The following is a 19,435-nucleotide window of genomic DNA, read 5'->3' as shown; positions in this document are numbered from 1 at the left end:
TGGTGGTGAGTCATGAGACAGCTAAGGACACTGATTAAACAAAGCAGGATCTGCTTCTGGAGTTCTGTCCTCAGGCCAGGCAGCCATTCTCCCTGTTTTCCATCTCCAACTGATGACTGACTCTTCCTGCTGCTAAGTTGACAAGCAAACTCTTACACATGTTTCACAAGCAACACATATTTGCTGAGAAGGTAAATAGTGAATGGCTAATATGTACTGAGTGCTTACTATATATCAGGCATTAGTTGGTGCTTTATATGAACTAATTAATTAAATCATCTCGATAACCCTGTGAAGTAAGTGATACCATCAGTTCCATTTTACAGACAAGAAATCTGAGGCAGCAAGAGCTTGAAGAACTAGTTCAAGGCCAGAGAGTCGCAGGTCAGATCCACAACCAAGGCTCCTGACCACTAGGCAGCATTGCTTAGGACAGAACAAATAACCAGTAAGCAGCCAGCCAGAATCATCGTAGTTATTTGCTTGCCAGCTCTAGAAACAAGTACAGTTTAATCAACACGGGCAGAAAATGGTTAAGCGGCTGCAGGCAAGAAGGGAGCTGACAAAGGCACATGGGAATGTCATAGACCCAGGGCCAGCCCCGCAGGGAGAAGCTGCCTTCCAGTTGCACTCGGCCCATCAACTGCTCTTTGCTAACAAAAGCCAGAGGGAGAGGCAAAGCTTCCCGGCACCATAAGGAGAGACAGGTCATAGAGCCCCACAGCACTTTCAAAGACACAGTGATCAGAGCCACTCAGAAGAGAAGACCCCCCAGTGCAGTGAGTCGCTATAGTCAGAATTTTCCAGTGTACTGGAAAAAAAGCACCTCCTTAGAAATATCTATCCAGGTAAGTATATACGTACTGAGGTCATTACATTAAATGCCCTAATACCGTACATCATAGACTGCCTGGACAGGAACGGTGCTGGGTGTAAAAAGAGATCAGAGGACACAGGACTGAAGGAGGGAACTTCAGGCCAGGGAGGAGGTTTCTGAACTGAGTTACTTTGGTAAAAGGAAAGCCACTAATTCCCTAGTGAGGCGGGGCGAGAACTTAACATCAGAATCCTCTTGTGTCTTGCGGTATCTGAGCCTGAGTGCAATGAGGATGTGCTGGGCCTGGGTGCAAACAGCAAAGCTGTAACTACTCCCATTTAACTTGTTAAGGTACCTTTTAATATCCCCAGTTTAAGGATTCCCTCAGATGTTGTTACAGCTAAAATATCTGTATTATGAATTATATGGTGGTTATGATGAAAAGCAATACTATAGTTTTGAAGGACTGAGAATGGTAGTTAAGACCCTGCAAAAATAACTTTCTACCACCCTTTGTTAATGACTGGTGAATTCTGGTTCCAGTTGATTAGGACACCTTGTTTTTTTATAGCAGCTGAAGGGACATGCTTAAAAACTTGCATGTTCAACGGCAGGGGCACAGAGACGGAGCCATGTGCAGAACAGCCTGTTCTCTGACCCAGGAGGAGCCAGTGGTGTGAGGGTGTGGACAGGCTGGGCTCCCTCCAAGCTGTGGGGCTTAGCGTACTCTCCACTGGACCTTGTGTTCTCCTCTGCACATAGACACTGCCTGCCAACAAGCTGAGTGGAAATTAAACAAGATGCTCCATCAAGTGCCCTACTAAGCAGCTGGCCCCCAGTAGACATGCAGTGGAAGTCTGCTCCCACCTGTTTTCTCCTTGCGAAAGGGGGCCACCAGCCTGGTTTAACAACAGGCCTGGACCCAAACCGACATTCTTGAGCAAGTGAAAGTCCACCTGTGTGTGACCCCGAGGCAACAGCAGCGTTACTCCTCACCCATCCAATCTGACAGGAAACACCTCCCTCCTGCTGGTGCCTGAGGCCCAGCTTCCAAACCCGTGTTGCCCCATTCTCTCCATCACAAAGCCTCGGGCTCATGACTGCGATGGGTCATCTGGGGTGAGGGGGCGTGGAGCCAAGCTAACACAAAGCTCAGACTTATGCCAATCTTGTTTATCCGTGCCCGCTGGCAGCACGGCCTCCATACCTGCTGCCTGAGCCCGTAGAAGGTGGCTATGGGCTCCGAGGCCTGTGGCACTGCGCCTTCCGCGTACAGGTGGATATCATCCTGAATGCTCTGTGCTGGCCAGAACCCAACCACACCCCTGGCCTGGAGCTTCTTCTGACTGATCAGTGCCTGCAGCATATTTTGGGCATCATCATAGACCTTTTTGGCCTCTTCACCTATTAGGAAAATATAAGAATTCACCTAGAGATTCAATAACACCCACTAGAGAAAGCTTTTTAAAACTACTACTTGTCCCCAGTTTCCCTCCTTATTCCTCTCTTTTCCTCTCAAACATTTTAAGTCAGTATTTGCAGTCAGCACAGCCCCAGGTGCAGCAGCTGAGGGTTCAGCGGTTCTGCTAAGTACAGCTCCCAGACACAGTCAGCTCAACCAGCTCACACCACTCAGATTTTTCCATTTAACAAAAGGCAGGGCGCCAGCTCTCACTCCCTGCAGTAACGTGTCAGACAGAGTGACACAAAGCAGGCCAGATCCTCCCGTCACCGCGTTCCCTGTGCACACACAGCCCCCCTGACCTCACCGTGACCCCTGGGGTTCAGAACAGCCTACAGAGTGGAGTGGGGTTCGGGTGCTGCAGGGATCCCACAGGCCTCGCCTGGCTACAGCAGTGCCAGCAGGGCCTCAGGGCCTCACCAGGGCCTAGCCGGCCAGCTCTACTTTGGCCTCTCTACTGCTCCCTGTGATCACTCCTGAACACTTCAGAACTAGAGCCCCTTTCTCACTACTGCACCCTGGGGAGCCTGAGAGCTGCTGTATCCCAGAATCCTAATATGAACCCCAGGGATCCCTCCAGGAAGGGGGCAAGGGGCGGTCTCTCAGGCTCCTCTCAGCCCTAACCCCACATGTCCAGCAGTCCACTCCTCATCTTGCTCTGAGCTGGCTGTTACTGAACCCTTTGAAGGGCTTAGCCTTCATGGGCTTAGATCCCATGTCTCTGAGGCAGGGCTGGAAGACAGAAGCAGATTATCTATCGACTGGCTTGTTGCCCCAACCCTTGCCTCCACTGGGCACAATGGACTCCTTGCCATTCAAATCAGCCCAAATGCCCGTGCCTTCCCACTCGGTCTCCTCGGCCCGGAGTGTCCTTACTTCATCACCATCTCACATTCCCAGTCCCAGCCTCAGTAACTCCCACTTAATCTTCAAAGAGCAGTTCAAACCATCTCCTCCAGGAAGCCTCTCCTGATCTTCCAGTTTGAGCTTGAGCTCATCTCCCGGTGTGGTGTCCACAGAGGCCTGGGCTTAGCCCTGAAGCAAAGCCCGGTCTGTCATACGAGAATCACCCTCCACGGCTGCCCCAGCCAGCAGGTACCAGATGGCAGCCATGATACGTCTTCTCTGCAGATCCCCAATGCCCAGCAAGTAACTGATGTCCACAAAGATTCAGTACAAAATGGGTAAGCGAAATGCCAAGTTTAGTCAATAAATAACAATCAACCCAGCAGTTTAAAAACCATCAAAAGACTGAGCAGGTAAACAATATCCTATATCATATTGTAACAATGAACTCTAGGAATCTGCTGGAAGCCCAGGGGTTAGGACTCCATACTCCAAGGACCCAGGTACGATCCCTGGTCAGGACCCCACAAGCTTTGAGGTGCAGCCAAAAGAAAAAACAAAAAACAAAACACTCCATCCAGCATAATCCAAACCCACTGCTCCACTACCTATTCTCATCTTCAAGGGCCCAAGACAATGTCTTGAATATCAGAGCAGGACGGAAGCACTTATGGTACTAACCTACAGTTTTGTCGTCAAATATCTTGGGAAAGCCTCGGTTTGGGTATTTGCCCCGGAGCTGCCAGACGTCGAAGAAAGGCTTCCAATCAATGTAGTCCACCAGCTTCTGCAGGTCATAGTCTTCAAAGACCCGAGTCCCGAGGAACGTGGGCTTCACTGCAGGAAAGGAGTAGCCGTCAACCCTGATGATGCCAGGGCAGGCCTGTGGCTCAGCACCCTTTGTGCCCAGAGCCACCTATGAGAAGCCTTCCTGGCCTGCTCCATCCTGCTCTGTCAGCTCCCATGCCCTGCCTCCCTCCTGTCACCCAGAGGAGTTGTTTTACAAAGAGGGGAACTCGAAATTACTGTGGAGAAGACCTAATTCTGCAGCACATCTTAAATAAAAGTCTTCTTCCCCTGCAGCTGATTGACTACATCACCCTTGGAAACTTCCCTCAACCCCTCCCCTCACCCTCGCCCAAGAAAAAGGCAGACTGGGCTCACCTTCACTTGTACAGAGGAAGATAACACTAAAAGAAAATGCACAGGAGAAAGACACATAGAAGAAGCCACACCTATCAAGTTTTAAAACATGATCAATAATCTATATTGCCTACTGATACATATGGGCTTCCCTCATACTCAGTTGGTAAAGAATCCGCCTGCAATGCAAGAGACCCTGGTTTGATTCCTGGGTCGGGAAGACACACTGGAGGAGGGATGGGCTACCCACTCCAGTATTCCTGGTCCTCCCTGGTGGCTCAGCTGGTAAAGAATCCACCTGCAACGCGGGAGACCTGGGTTCGATCCCTGCATTGGGAAGATCCCCTGGAGAAGAGCAAGGCTACTAACTCCAGTATTCTGGCCTGGAGAATTCCATGCACTGCATAGTCCATGGGATTGCAAAGAGCTGGACACGACTGAGCAACTTTCACTTTCACTGACACATATACACATGATCAAAGTCTAAGGAAATGCATGGAAGCCAGGCGTCAGGTTCAGGGCCCTGCCAGGGAGGCAGGGGCTCACAGGATTTCCACTATGTATTGCTCTGTCTTTTTAAAATGGGCAGTAGGTTCCTTCTTAGGTGACTGGTAGGGGTACATGGATATTCAATACATTCTCCTTTGCACTGCCTTGTGAGGCTTAAGTGAAATACTGGTGAAGACTTCAGAGACAGACGGTGCCCCTGGGCTTCCTGGACACCACTGCTGCCCCCTGTGCCACCAAGCCTGGGGGGGTCAGGCCGGGGTCCAAGGTCACTCTGCTGCCCGCTTCCCAGCCCTCACATCCTCAGTTTCCTGATCTGCAAACAGGGATCAGAGAACTTAAACTAAACCACCATGCTCTGGTGCTCAGTGATAACACAGGAAGTCTCAAGAGTGTTTTTCTCTCATTAGGTGGTATAAGTGAGAGGTCAAAGTATAGGAAAAGTATGCGCAGCTTCTTAATTTTGCCTAGAAATCTCTACCTTTTTATATCACTCATGGGAGCTTTTTCCCATGTGTTCCTGGTCATTTTTTTACTATACAGGACAATCCCTTCCTTGTAAGTATTTTATTCTGCTGATCTGTTTGGTAATTAAAAAGAAACTACAGCTGTTCTCCTGACTGAAGTGTCCTCTTGCTTGGAAAGACAGGGAAACACTGGTTCTGGGTGACTGAAGGGTGTTATTCTTGAATGAGCTTGTTGGTCAGAGCTGGAGGTTTGTTTGAGGTTTCTAGGTTTACCATCGAAGACCTAGAAAAGAAGAACCCTTCCTTTTCCTTTTATTGACTTCCTGAAAATATGCCAGGACTGGGCTGTCCTTGAGGGGCCCTGCAAGGGGGTTTGGAGAAGGCAATGGCACCCCACTTCAGTACTCTTGCCTGGAAAATCCCATGGACGGAGGAGCCTGGAAGGCTGCAGTCGCTGTCGGGGTCGCTGAGGGTCAGACACGACTGAGCGACTTCACTTTGACTTTTCACTTTCATGCATTGGAGAAGGAAATGGCAACCCACTCCAGTGTTTTTGCCTGGAGAATCCCCGGGATGGAGGAGCCTGGTGGGCTGCCGTCTTTGGGGTTGCACAGAGTCAGACACAACTGAAGTGACTTAGCAGCAGTAGCAGCAGCAAGGGGGTTAAACAGCTCTTGAAAACTGCCACCACTGACACCTGGAACTGTGGACCTTGAGGGAACTATTTCTAGTGAGATGTATTTTGGACATTTGACTTGACTAAAATAGATTTTCCCTTGTGATATTTTCCCAATTTCATAGCGAAAGCTGAAGACAAAATCATCAATTGGGCTGGTATAGTAATGCATTTTTTTCAAAGGTTTACACATATTATCTTATTTTATTCTCACAACATTTCCATAAAGTAACTCCTTTCTTACATTTTAGAAATTGTCACACATGGAAGTAAGATGTTCAGGGCCACTCAGGGATTCAGAGACAGGAGCCAAGTTGGGATTAGAACCCGGGCCTCTTAATTCCCCATGTGCCTTCTTCACGCTAAACGCAGCTGAACTAAATCTAGAACCCAGCTCATCTACGTTTCCAGTTTAATACCCATCACTCTGCTGAGCATGTGTAGAACATGGATGAGATAAGGAATGGAAGCAGATGAGAGGTATTACCTTGGAAATATGGATTCAATTAATATAACCCCTGTTCACCCTGTCTCAGTTTTGCATTCATATCTCATGCCTCTCTGAACCTATCAAAATATCTTACACATTATAGTGAACACCTATGCAAGGCAAGAAAGGCTAGAAACCAGAAGGGAAAGAAACCAAATGAAAGAAATCATAAGAGGGAAGCGTCCAAGTGAGAATAAGAGTGAACAGAAACAGAAGAGCCTGCTTTGCTGCAATGTTTTAGTCTCTTCAACATGCAGGAATTTGCAATTTCAGACATTCCATGTCTGTACTTGGGCCGGCTGGGACCCAGGCCAAAGCGGTGACACTGCCATCCAGGCAGGTCTCTAGAATGGCTTCCAGATGAAGAAGGCCCACTCAGGCACAGCGCAGAGGCAAGAGTACGGTTTAGAAGACACAGCAGAGATTGAATGTTAGTAACCTTTCCAGTTATCACTTGAAATTCCATTTCTTCAAATTAAAGCAGAGATAATAACACATTCATTTCAGGGTTGTGTCAAGGACTCAGAGCTGCTGCAGTTCAATCTCAGGACAGTGTTTGGTTCTCTATAAATGGCACCTATTGACTTTCACTTTCAATCATCATTGTCGTTCATCATCACTGCTGAACATAATTAAGAGTTTCCAGCTGCCTGTTTGATTCTGCTGACCTGGAAATGCAAACCTCTCTTCAGCTCAGAGCTATCACATGCACTTTTCTCTAACCCACAGCCCAACAGACCTGGAGGAGGCTCTGACAGCCAGTCAATATGGAAACCATTTTCTCTAGCTTGCCTTAAGGTTAAGTATCTTCTCTCCTGTGAAAAAAGAAAAGTTATTCAGTCAGAGACTTAGATTTTCAGCTGCTATTATGAAAGTATGTCCAAGGAAGCTAGTAAATATATTTCACAAGAAAACAAAAATTCATACTCTAGAAAACTCTTCCTGTTACATCTAAAATGGCTTCACATCAGCACCAGAACAATAGAGAGTAAAGATGCAATCCACATCCAGTACACGTGGATACATAAATGCAAGGCAGACCTGCAGCCTTAACTGTAAGGTAAATAAGCGTGCAATGGGGCAGACTCCTGCCCGAACTTTACCTGAGGCTGGGGTTCACTGGGGCCACCGACTGCCCTGAGGCCCAGAAGGCAGAACCAAGAAACAGCCAACTGTGGGCAGATTAAGGAGTGGGCAAGCCAACCACAGTGTCTTGGTCCAGCCAACACCTCAGGAATGTATTCCTTTCTCACTGTTGGTCGTCACACTGCACTTACCGGGCCATCCCCAAAATGCATCCCCTATCCACAACACAAAGCCCAGTAAGCAGATAACCAGGAAGAAATATCCTGACAACCTCTAAAGCGTAATCATGCCTGATCTCCACAGATCCTCTGAAGCTCCTCTAGAGAAGGATAGTTCTCGAAACACTATTCTGCACAGAGAGTGTTGGATGATCAGGGAGAGAAGCTTACAATGTTCCTCATGTCTTCATTCTCTTCCATTATTTCCTTAAGAATAAGGATCTGTGGGAGTCATTTAGGCACACTGTCTCAGTTCCTGTCTTGCTGCTGCCTCTGAGCTCATGTTTTATTCATTCTCATAACTCGGGTAGCAAACAGCACCCAACACCTACTGCTTACTCAATATATGTTTGGCAGAATAAATAAAATTAATTTTAATATAGCCAAAAATTATTGGGAACAGTAAAGAATGCTGATGTGAAGCAGAAAGTAGGACTTTTCTAAAATGATCCCAAACCTTCCCCTCTTCCAACAGCAAAATAAAGATAATAACTGTAGGATCATTCTATTACCCAAACAAGAGGGGGGTTTTTGTTACTTACCTTGAGAGATTCATAATGGTCCTGTCTAATATCTTCATATTCTTCCAGGATCTCCTCAAAGTACTCATCTTTTAGATTCTCATCTAACAGTTGAGAACACTGGAAATGCAAGATCAAAATTCAGTAACCACAGAGCAGCGAAAGAAGATAAAACAGGCATAACAATGGTCAGTCCTGAGGTCACAACCTTCAGGAAGCCTTCCCGTGTTAACGTCATTTCCTCCCTTTACCAATTATGCCAGTTTCTGCCTGGCTGTACAGTAAAGGGTTAACTCAGTAGGCTGGGGACGTTTCAGTGCTGCACATTCTAAAGAGAGGACAGTTCCTGTGAGATAAATACTAAGCCTCCAGTGATAAAGAGTGTCTTTGTCTACCTGGGGCCTTGGGCTATCCCAGATTGTTTATGCTAACAATGTGATTTATGGGGGGACTTGGCTTGTGCTCTGTCTGACCTCTGGAGCGGTTCAAGACTGAGTAACTAAGGTCAGTCAAGTGAGCAGGCCACACCTACGTGACTGGCTTCCAGTAAAAGCCCAAGGCACCCAGGCTCTGTTTAGCATCCCTAGCTGGCAATGTTCCATCCATGCTATCACACATTATTAGCTGAAGTATCAAGCCCTGTCCATATGACTCCATAGGGAGAGACACCTGGAAGCTGGTGCCTGGCCTTTTCTCGATCTCACTCAATTTTAATCTGTATCCATTCATGGTAATAAACTGTGATTGTGAGTTTAATAGCATTTCTGAGTTCTGTGAGTCACTGAATAAATCACTGAAACTGAGGGGGTTCTGGGGATCCACAACACACTGGGTAGGCACCCTCTCTTCAGGGTTTCAAAGATACTCTGTTTCTCTCTCCATCACTGCACTTTTCACAGGCTTCCAGCATCTGTCTACGTGTCTACTTCCATCCTTACTGAATGTTTGCTGCCAGAATGAGGTTGATCTTCACAGTCAACCATGAACTTCTGCTAAAACAAGAAAGGAAACTGATTGGGAAATGTGAGGCTACTCAGTAAACTATAAAACAGATTCAGCCAAGAATATTTATGACTACGATTACCAAGGTGGTAGAAGAATCTCTTCCACCAAAGCTCAAAATATAATCACCAAGAAGAAAGACATGGTTGCCGCTAATCACATCAGTTCCAAAATCACAGCTCTGCCCTATTCCTGCATCCTCCAGCAGGATTTTCTAACACACAAACAGGCAGGAAAGTTCAATATCGTTATTGGAAAGGGAGGAAATTAGGCTGGATGACAACTACAGTGCCCATCAGCTTTAAATGTCTAGAATTCTATGTAAATTGCCAAAGTATCTCTAATAACAATCCAATGACCTATGAGTGAGTATAAGACCAAATCGCTTTATTAAGGAACAAAATCAGAAAAGGCCATTGTGATAAGCCTCAAACTAGGCCCCCAAATGGTATTCACATCAGTCTTACATGAGCCTCGCCTCAGTGGAGTTCTCCTTTAGGAAACTCAGTAGAGCTCACGAAAACAAGAAGGAATGCCTACTCCCGAGTCCCCAAAGTACATGCAGCCAACGCTTTGAAGAATTTAAAACATTGTTACATTCTGCTAGATTTTAAACTCTGGGAAAGTAAGCCTCGCTATTTCCAGAACTTGACAGCACCCAACAGGAACTACTGGGGAGATGGAAGGTGCTGCTTCCGTTGGCTGGCCCCTTCCACACCCCCCAGGGAACCCCTGCTCCCAGAGGTATGGTGACAAGCCCCTTCCTGCCCAGGCTGACTTGCTCAATAAGAACAAGTTCATGGTCAATTATATGGGCTGTTCCATATGATCAATCACAAAATCAGAGTCAACTTGGGTTTTCATGCCAACCATCTGACACAGTACAGCTTTTCTTTTCCTCTTTTTCTTTCTCACAGCAAATTACAGCACAATGAGAGGGAATACACTGAAAATAAATTCTGGCATCTTGTTTTTTATTATAAAAAAAGAAAAAAGCAAGGAGGCATCCCCCAATCTAAATCTCCAACTATTAAGCAGTTACCATATTTTGGAATCTTTCAAATAAATACATGAGACAGTAGCCAGAGCATAAGCCTGTGTCGTACTCACTGCAGTGAGATCAAAAGACTCTAAACCAACTATCAATCTAAACAAATCAGCCTAAACAAACTCTACCAATGACTCCCAAGATGTGTCACCAGCAGTTACCCAACTGATTTATCATCAGGCTTATATCTGAGTGATTTCAAAGGTGGCTGTTCCTTTGTATATGAGAAGAACCAACCACAGTCGGTTGGACCACACAGTGAAGAACACAGATGCCCCTGCCTCCTCCTCTGCTGGCTTCCAGCTGGGCCCATGGTGCTTAAGCTCTTCAGGACAATGGAAGAGTGTCCTAGAGCTGGAATCAAGAGGCCAAGTGGTTCCCAGCTTTACGCCCTGACCTGTAGGGGCTGTATCAGTCCTGTGTACTCAAATGGGTTCAACAGCCTGGTCTTCAAATGGGAAAGTCAGTCGCTCATTAGCATTTGAAAATAGCACTAGCCTTAAAGAGAGTTGCACTGGTTACTCAACCATGGACCTGAAATAAGCTCCTAGGAAATACAATCCAAATATAAGATATAAATAGTGTTTCAAAATTGAGTTGTAGAAATGTACTTTATTTGCACATTAGTCTATGTAAATTTCAAATTAAAAAACTGCAATTTTATGATTTCGGCCCAATTTAATTTTATCCTTAATAAAGGAGACTTATTAAACATTAACAAAACAAGTTTAACTAATGCAGCACAGAGTAAGGCCACCTGCGTTCCGATCCACACCTGCTACTTGAGGGATCTGTGGCCTCAAGAGTTACTAACCTCTTTGTTCCCGTATCCTCGCTTCTAAAATGGGGATAATGAAAACATCTACTTCATGAGAATTAAATAAAAAATCCATGTAAAGCGCTTAGTGCAGTGCTGGCCACACTATAAATGTTTAATAATGTTAGCGGTTACTGTACAGCTTTAATTCACAGGTCTGAAAGAATTCCTTTGGAAAATGGTTCGGGAAGTGTGGCGGCCCTCATCCAGGCTGCGGGATAGCGCATGGAGTGTCACAAATCACCAGGCCCTCAGTGACCTTCCTTGCCTGCAAATGTGATGGCTGGACTAGACCGTGCTGTGTGTGCTCAGTTGCTTCCGTCACGTCCAACTCTTTGTGACTGTAGGACTACAGCCCACCAGGCTCCTCTGTCTATGGGCTTCTCCAGGCAGAATACTGGAGTGGGTAGCCATGCCCTTCTCTAGGGACTGAACCTAGGTTTCCTGCATTGCAGGCAGATTCTTTACCCACTGGGCCACCTGGGAATCCCTGGACTGGATTAGTGATGTTTAAATTGTGCTCGTTTGACGAGAAACAGGAGTGGGATGAGGGAGGGGAAGGGGTCACCCTTTTTTGCCCACTGAGTTTCCAGAGAAGATGTCACTTGCAAAGGTTTCTGTGGCAAAAACATACTTGGAAACCACTGGATCACATGGTCACTCAGATTCCCAACAGCTATTATGTCCCATTAGTCAATGAATATAATGAAATACATAACAAGAGAAAATGTTAGGCTTCATGATAGAGAAAAGCAGGAAAAACCACTAAGGTAAGTTGTTTATTATGTTCACTAAACTCTGCGTTTTGAACATATATCTGTGAATGTTTTTCTGTCTTCAGGTAGGGTCAACTGGCCCATTTCAGTTTAAACGTTTTTCTATCTGGAAATGGGTTATTAAAAAAAAATTCTACATTCCTCTTACTCAACCATAATAAAGAATGAAATTTTCAGCAACATGGATGGACCTAGAGATTATCATACTAAGTGAAGTCAGAAAAAGACAAATATCAAATGATACACTTACATGCAGAATCTAAAACAGAACCCAAATGAATGTATTTCGGAAACAAAAACAGAATCATGAACACAGAGGACAGACTGGTGGTTGCCAAGGGAGAGGGAATGGGGGAAGAGGTGGATTGGGAGGTTGGGATTACCAGATGTAAGCTTTGTATGTAGGATGGATAAACAACAAGGTCTCGTTGTATAGCACAGGGAACTATATTCCATAATGGGGAAGAATATTAAAAAAAAAAAAAGAATGTATAAATATGTGTGACTTGATCACTTTGCTGTATGGCAGAAATTAACATAACATTGTAAATCAACTATACTTCAATTAAAAAAACTGATAAATTCTACATTCCATTAGGTAGAGTAAAGAAAGTGCCCACTCATATTTGTAAATATTTGTAAATGACTGAAATCCCCCTCTGGGTTGGTGTCCTGGCATCATTGCTCTGCTGCTCAGACCAGCACTGCTGATGCTGGCTCAGGAAGAAGTCCCTGAAAGCACAGGACACACTGACCCACCCTCCTCCGGCAATGCAGATACCTGCAGTGACCCTACCACAAGCCCTAGGATAGTCTGACAATTTTTTAGTAGAATAGGACAAAAATAAACAGAAGATCTTGAGCAATACCCTTAACTCTCAATGCTCTCTGTTTTCTCGTTACAACAGATCCACAGTAACATGAGGCCCACACTTACCACCACCACGCTCTTGGATGCATCCAGGACGTGGATCACGGGCGCACTGTATCTTGGGGCTATTTTAACTGCTGTGTGGGTTCTGAAAAGAGGGTCAGGGAGAAAAGCACATCCATCAGGGCTGACAGTTGCTACACAACTCCTGTTCAGAACCACTAGAGATAATGTGTTTCTACAGTGCTTTCCAGAGAAAAATTTCACAGTACTTATAAATAAATATTGAACATCCCTTGAAAAGCGAGAATGACCTTCTCCCCACCCTAACATGGGGAAGCCAAGGGGAAAAGACATGGATTTTTGGCCCAGGCAACAAAGACATCTAGGATCAAAAGAGGACAATGTCCTCAGCTCTCTGCCAATGGGATCATACCTGTGACCTCACACTCATTAGCAGCCTGTCTGAACTAAGGGAGCAGACTGGCCTGGTGACTGCACTTTGCTGTCATAAAGGTCAAAGTGGAGTTTTTTTCCTGCAGATGAACTGGGCCACCAGCCAGAGACCCTGGAGAAGCAGACAGTGGCAGGGGACATGGGATACCACTCCCCAGCTGCTGCTCCCCGCCTCCCACCAGGAGACACCAACACTCCTCCAACCCAAGCCCACCTTCTACTTGTCGGAAGGAAACTCGGACCTAAATAAATTCAACACACAGTAATACAGAGAGGTCAAAGCAACAAGATTTTATCCTAACACTGGCTCAACCCCCAATTTCTTTCGCCAAACCTGAAAATGTCAGTTCTGAGGAAGAAACACTCTTTAATGCTTAAAATTACCTGATTTTACCAACAAATTGCCCTCTGATTGCTGAATGTTTATAACAATAGCACAGGCTACATATCTGCTATTTTAGTATAGAGCATAACATATTAAAGTGAGAACTGAAGATATATATACATCCTTCCTTACTGCATGTGGTTAATCTAGGGCCCTGAGGCTGGGACAGAAGTGCAGACTTTGCCACAATTCCATGCACAAGGGTGATAACCATAGTTCCCACTCCCACTAAACGGACAGTGTTTCCAGTCTTCTCTCCTCCTTCTTTCCCCCTTAAAGCAGCAGCAGCTTTCCCCAAGTCACATACTTTCATATTCTTTCTCCTCAACTAAAATACATTCCCATTTGGAAAGATGTCCAGAATGTGCTATTTTATGGGGAAAAACTAAACTAGCAAAAACAGTGTGTTTAATAGAATTTTATTTAAAAAATAAACAAAATACTACCACCCTCAACCTGCCCCAACCAACCAACCTTAAAGTGTCTGTATAATAGAAAAAGCAAAGACAGATACCAAAATGTCAGCATTGGTTACCTGGAGATTAGAACTGGGACTGAATCTGGGAAGGAAGAGACAAAAGTTTACTTTCTGAATTGTTTGACATGTTCTAATAAGTGTGAATTGCTGAGGCAATTTTTGAAAAAAAAAAAAATTAAAGGTGTAATATCTGAGTGTGTTTTTAATAGGCTTCTAAGGAAAGACTCTAAAAACTCATTCACAATGAGACAGACAAAACCTCTAACATTTCACCAGTCCCCTTTCTCAGCATATTTCCCTACAGAAATAGAAAGCAAAGGATGAAAGCCATAAGCCACAGAACTGGGCTGTAAGATGGAAGTTCAGCCCTAGACCAGCTAGCACAGAAGGAGCCTTCTGAACTGGGAGGCTGGAGTGGCCACCGGCAGGGGGCACTGCACCGCAGCCCTGGAGCAGCCTAACGAACGCCACGGACTCCTCATGACCATCTGTGCCTACTGTGTGCTTGGAGACCAAAGATTCTGAAGTTATCCTGGGTAGTCTATGAGGCGGGGAAGATTTTCAAACAGGAAGAAAAGTTATAAAGAAGGAGTTGCTTCTAGCTTCAAAACAGAACACAAGTCAAGACTCTGTATGTTTCCTCTTCCTCAGAGGCTTAAACACACAAATATACCTATGTCCTTTTCCTCCACGAAGCTCCCCCAGGAAGCAATAGTTTAGGCCCGATGTGATTTCAGTGACATTTCTTTTAAAGCTAGTTGGTAAAAACCGAAATGTTTAAATCAACATAATTGATATTTAGTATGTATCCAAGGTTTCTCAGTGCAATTCTGGTCATTGTCTATTTGATGGTCTGGAAAAGGGCGCTGAGCAGAAATGGATGGATTTCATGATTTAAAAAAACAAAACAAATCAAAGTGCTCCTTTCCAACATAAAAACTGCCCAAGATGGATGAGTACAGGCATGAAGTTTGAGTTTGTCCAGCTATCAACAATAAATGCTGGAGAGGGTGTGGAGAAAAGGGAACCCTCTTACACTGTTGGTGGGAATGCAAACTAGTACAGCCACTATGGAGAACAGTGTGGAGATTCCTCAAAAAACTGTAAATAAAACTGCCATACAACCCAGCAATCCCACTGCTGGGCATACACACCAAGGAAACCAAAATTAAAAGAGACACGTGTACCTCAATGTTCATCGCAGCACTGTTTACAAGAGCCAGGACATGGAAGCAACCTAGATGTCCATCAGCAGATGAATGGATAAGAAAGCTGTGGTACATATACACAATGGAATATTACTCAGCTATTAAAAAGAACACATTTGAATCAGTTCTAATGAGATGGATGAAACTGGAGCCTATTATACAGAGTGAAGTAAGTCAGAAAGAAAAACACTAATACAGTATACTAACACATATATATGGAATGACCCTACATACGAGACAGCGAAAGAGACACAGATGTAAAGAAGAGACTTTTGGACTTTGTGGGAGAAAGCGAGGGTGGGATGCTTTGAGAAAACAGCACTGAAACATATATATTACCATATGTGAAATAGATCACCAGTCCGAGTTCAAGGCATGAAACAGGGCACTCAAAGCCGGTGCACTGGGACAACTCTGAGGGATGGGATGAGGAGGGAGGTGGGAGGGGGTTCAGGGTGGGGGACACATGTACACCCATGGCTGATTCATGTCAATGTATGGCAAAAACCACCACAATATTCTAAAGTAATTAGCCTCCAATTAAAATAAATTAATTTTTTTAAAAAAGAGTGCTTCTGGTTTGACATTAATTCCACTTTTTTCTAAGCTTCCATTTATGCGAACTTCTCCAGGTGGAAGAAGTCTGAAAAAATGCAAAACACTGGAATCTCTCCTCTCCTTCCTACATACCCAGAGCAAAGGGGTAGAGGCTGAGGCTGAATCTCAAATGCATCTCTGCTAAATCACTAGTCAACATCTAGGATTTAATTAGTCACCTCCCATAGTGACCGACTAACCACGGCAGTGTCGTCCCTAGCCCAAGGTCTCCCACCTTGCCACCAGTGTGGATTAGGCCTCATCCATGCTAAGTGGTTAGGTGTCGAATATGGAGGTCTTCCCTGAGCCTGTGGAACTGCTGGCACCAAGTCACCCCCAGCTTCAGGCTGGAGCTGATCTAAGAGGGCATAAGAAGAAATTCTTTCACATTCTGAAAAAGAACACATACTCCAAGCATCTATTTCATGTCCTACCCTATCCCAGAATTAGTGTTTTACATAAATGCAGCGTGACCAAAACTTAAAATGTGATGAGAAAAATGAAAGAAAATGGAAAATAAATTTCAGGAAAATTAAGATAGAATCAAGAGTGAGATTAGCATATAAAATTCATTCCATGAAATCCTATACAGAGGAAAATATTATCAGTTATGTAATTCAGCACCATACTTTGGAGCAATTTAAAAAAACAAAACAAAACTCAGAAAATTACCTCCCGCTTTGAGCAATGTGACTTCCTGTTGAATTCTCCAAGTTAAATTACACAAAAGATAATTGAGAAAGACATTTTGCAGCTATTGGCTTTAAACCAGTTAAAAAATTGAGAGCTAACTGCCAGACTTTTGCCCTTGAGAAGTTCTGTAGCTAAAAGGGCCAGATTTCTATTAAAGTCATTTCTAGTTTGTGATACAAAATCATCTGTATTACAGACAGGACACTGTTCAGTTTTCTATTCTCTTATTGCTACAGGTTTAGAAGGGCCACTCCAAGCACATTTCTACTCACAAATGATCCCAGATCTGTATAAGCCTTTCAGCCTCTCCAAGGATCCATCCTCAAGCCTCATTTTGAGTGTCTGGGGGAACAGTTCTAATTCTCTCATGCTACCTACTGCAGGCCCCTGAAGTCTGGGAAGGCCATACTGCTATTCCCCTCAGAAATCTGCTTTCACGAGAACTTGGAAGTCCTGAGCCTCCATCTGCTCAAAAAGGAGTTAGTAAAGGAAAGAACTGGGCCACTGCTAAGCCCTCCCTTGACAGGTCTGTAGGAGGTGATGATAAGGGTTCTCAGATGGGTTCTGAGACATTCAAACTCCTGAATGCGTTCTAGCAAAGCTGACTTTCCTGGGGCAGATGGCTTCTTACACAGATGCGAAAAGCACTAACCATAAAGGAAGAGATCCATAGATCAGACTTCATGAACATGAAGAACATCTGTTACCCCAAATACCGCTAAGAAAATAAAAAGTAAGCCATATTGGAAGAATCTGTTGCCATTTCTCTCTCTCTCTTTCTCTCTCTCTCGATTTGATCCCTGGGTCAGGAAGAACCCTTAGAAAATGGAATGGCTACCCACTCCAGTATTCTTGCCTGGAGAATTCCGTGGACAAAGGAGCCTGGCAGGCTACAGTCGATGGGGTTGCAGAGAGTCAGACACCACTGACAGACTAACACTTTCTGAGAAATAGCTGCATCCAATGTGAATAAAGAATGCATACAAATTAGTAAGAAAAAATGGTAAAATACCTAATTTAAAAAGAAAAAATTCAAAAAGCATATCCTGTCAATATACATATGAAAATGTACTGAACATCATTAGTCAGCAGAGAAATATAAATGAAGATCTTATTAAGATATTATTGCATACATACTAAAATGGCAAACACTGAAAAAGGTGTAGAATAACTTGAAACCTCATAATTGCTGGTGGGAGTATAAATTAGTACAATCACTTTGGAAAAAGACCCTGCAATAAATATCTAATGCAGATGTTGTTGCCATATAGTCACTAAGTTGTGTCTGACTTTTGTGACCCTGTGAACTACAGTACACTAGGCTCCTCTGTCCATGGAATGCAGATGACCATATGTATGTTCTGTGACCCAGCAAGTCTGCTTCAGGGAAGATACACATTTATAGCAGCATTCCATGTTAACAGTCCCAAACTGGGAAAACCCAAATGCCCACGACAGTAGCATGGATAAATAAACCAGAGGGCATTATACAATTCAATATTTTACCACAAAGAGAAAAAAAAAAAAACACACCAAAAACCCCCAACTACTGTAACAATGAGTTTGGGGCTTAAAGACATAATGTTGAGCTAGACACAGAAGAATATACAAAGTAGATGGAGTATAAGTAGTATCAGTGGAATCCACTCATACAAAGCGGCAGTGCAGGCACAGCTGGAGAAAGAGATGGCTACCTGCAGGCACGACTACTGGCTTTTATTTTCTAAATAATTTTTCAGAAACTGTAACAGGCAAGGAAGAGAAGAGAACCAAAAAACTCATCGAAAAACAGAGTATTGGAGTTAAAGAGACCTGGGAGATCATGGGAACCAGATGTCTGTCTCCTGGGAGGAACCTTCAGTTTTCCAGATGAAAAGAACAAATATTCTGTAAGAGCATGAAGACTGTTGGTCATTACCGATCTAATTGATTACTTGGTATACCAGGTTATAACTGTTAAGAGTCATTTATGGCTAATGTTGCCAATGATGTATCTTGAGAGGCTAGTCATGTTACTTCCGATTATTTTTTAAGGAAACTCTTTAGTCTGTGACTCTTACTTGGTGAGAGATATAATAGAATTAACTACTGGTAATGTTCCAACTTGGGCTTTTCTGGTGGCTCAGTGGCAAAGAAGCTGCCTGCCAATGCAGGAGACACAAGAGACGCGAGTTTGATCCCTGGGTCAGGAAAATCACCTGGAGAAGAAAATGGCAGCCCACTGCAGTATTCTTGCCTTGGAAAACCCACGGACAGAGAGACCCGGCAGACTACAGTCCGTGGGGTGACAAAGGGGCTGCACACAGCTTAGAGACTAAGCAACAACAGGCTCCAGCTTGAACAAGTGCAGGATGTGGTTTCCTGATGTTGAACTTCCAAGTGTAGAGTCCCCATAAAATCTTTCTTATTTGCAAACTAGCATCACATTCACATAACTCATAATGCATTTCATTACATCTGCTCATTTAAATATTTCTTTATTCCTATTTTATAACCATGATTTTAAAAGGTCTTTCATGTTGATAGTAATCTATAGATTCTCTTACCATTCTCTTTACTAAGCTAATGACTATTCCCACTATAATCATTCAATTACCCAAACGATGCTCATTGAAATCCCAGTTATTGATGGATAGTCATATTCCTGGAGAACAATCTGTCGCATAATCCTAGCAGGTTAAGTTCTTCATGGAAAAACAAAGCCAGTTTTCTAACGTGGACAATAACAGCCACACTATTGAGTTCTCCAAGTATGAAAAGGAATTAGTGGAGATAGAACACTGTAACCACTCATGAAAATGTTCTATTCAGATTATAAGTAGGAGGATGGTCAATTTTATGTGCCAATTTGGCAAGGCCATGGTACCCAGT

General features: G+C 44.2%; 1 protein-coding gene across 4 annotated transcripts in view; it reads right to left on the bottom strand.

Annotated features, from left to right (window-relative positions):
* MTR (5-methyltetrahydrofolate-homocysteine methyltransferase) overlaps nucleotides 1-19,435 on the bottom strand; it is a 136,129-nt gene that overhangs the window by 8,549 nt on the left and 108,145 nt on the right. For all 4 annotated transcript variants that reach the window (XM_061404931.1, XM_061404930.1, XM_061404933.1 and 1 more), the window contains 5 exons: nucleotides 12,814-12,895; nucleotides 8,255-8,353; nucleotides 7,148-7,223; nucleotides 3,807-3,962; nucleotides 2,025-2,221 (listed from right to left, as the gene is read on the bottom strand). In XM_061404931.1, the coding sequence (XP_061260915.1) occupies nucleotides 2,025-2,221; nucleotides 3,807-3,962; nucleotides 7,148-7,223; nucleotides 8,255-8,353; nucleotides 12,814-12,895 (610 nt within the window). The remainder of the gene's footprint in view (nucleotides 1-2,024; nucleotides 2,222-3,806; nucleotides 3,963-7,147; nucleotides 7,224-8,254; nucleotides 8,354-12,813; nucleotides 12,896-19,435) is intronic.

This window comes from Bos javanicus, chromosome 28 (assembly GCF_032452875.1).
Source record: "Bos javanicus breed banteng chromosome 28, ARS-OSU_banteng_1.0, whole genome shotgun sequence".
Taxonomy (NCBI): Eukaryota; Metazoa; Chordata; class Mammalia; order Artiodactyla; family Bovidae; genus Bos; species Bos javanicus.
Note: the sequence above shows the minus strand (reverse complement) of the source record. Positions and strands in the feature narration are given on the sequence as shown.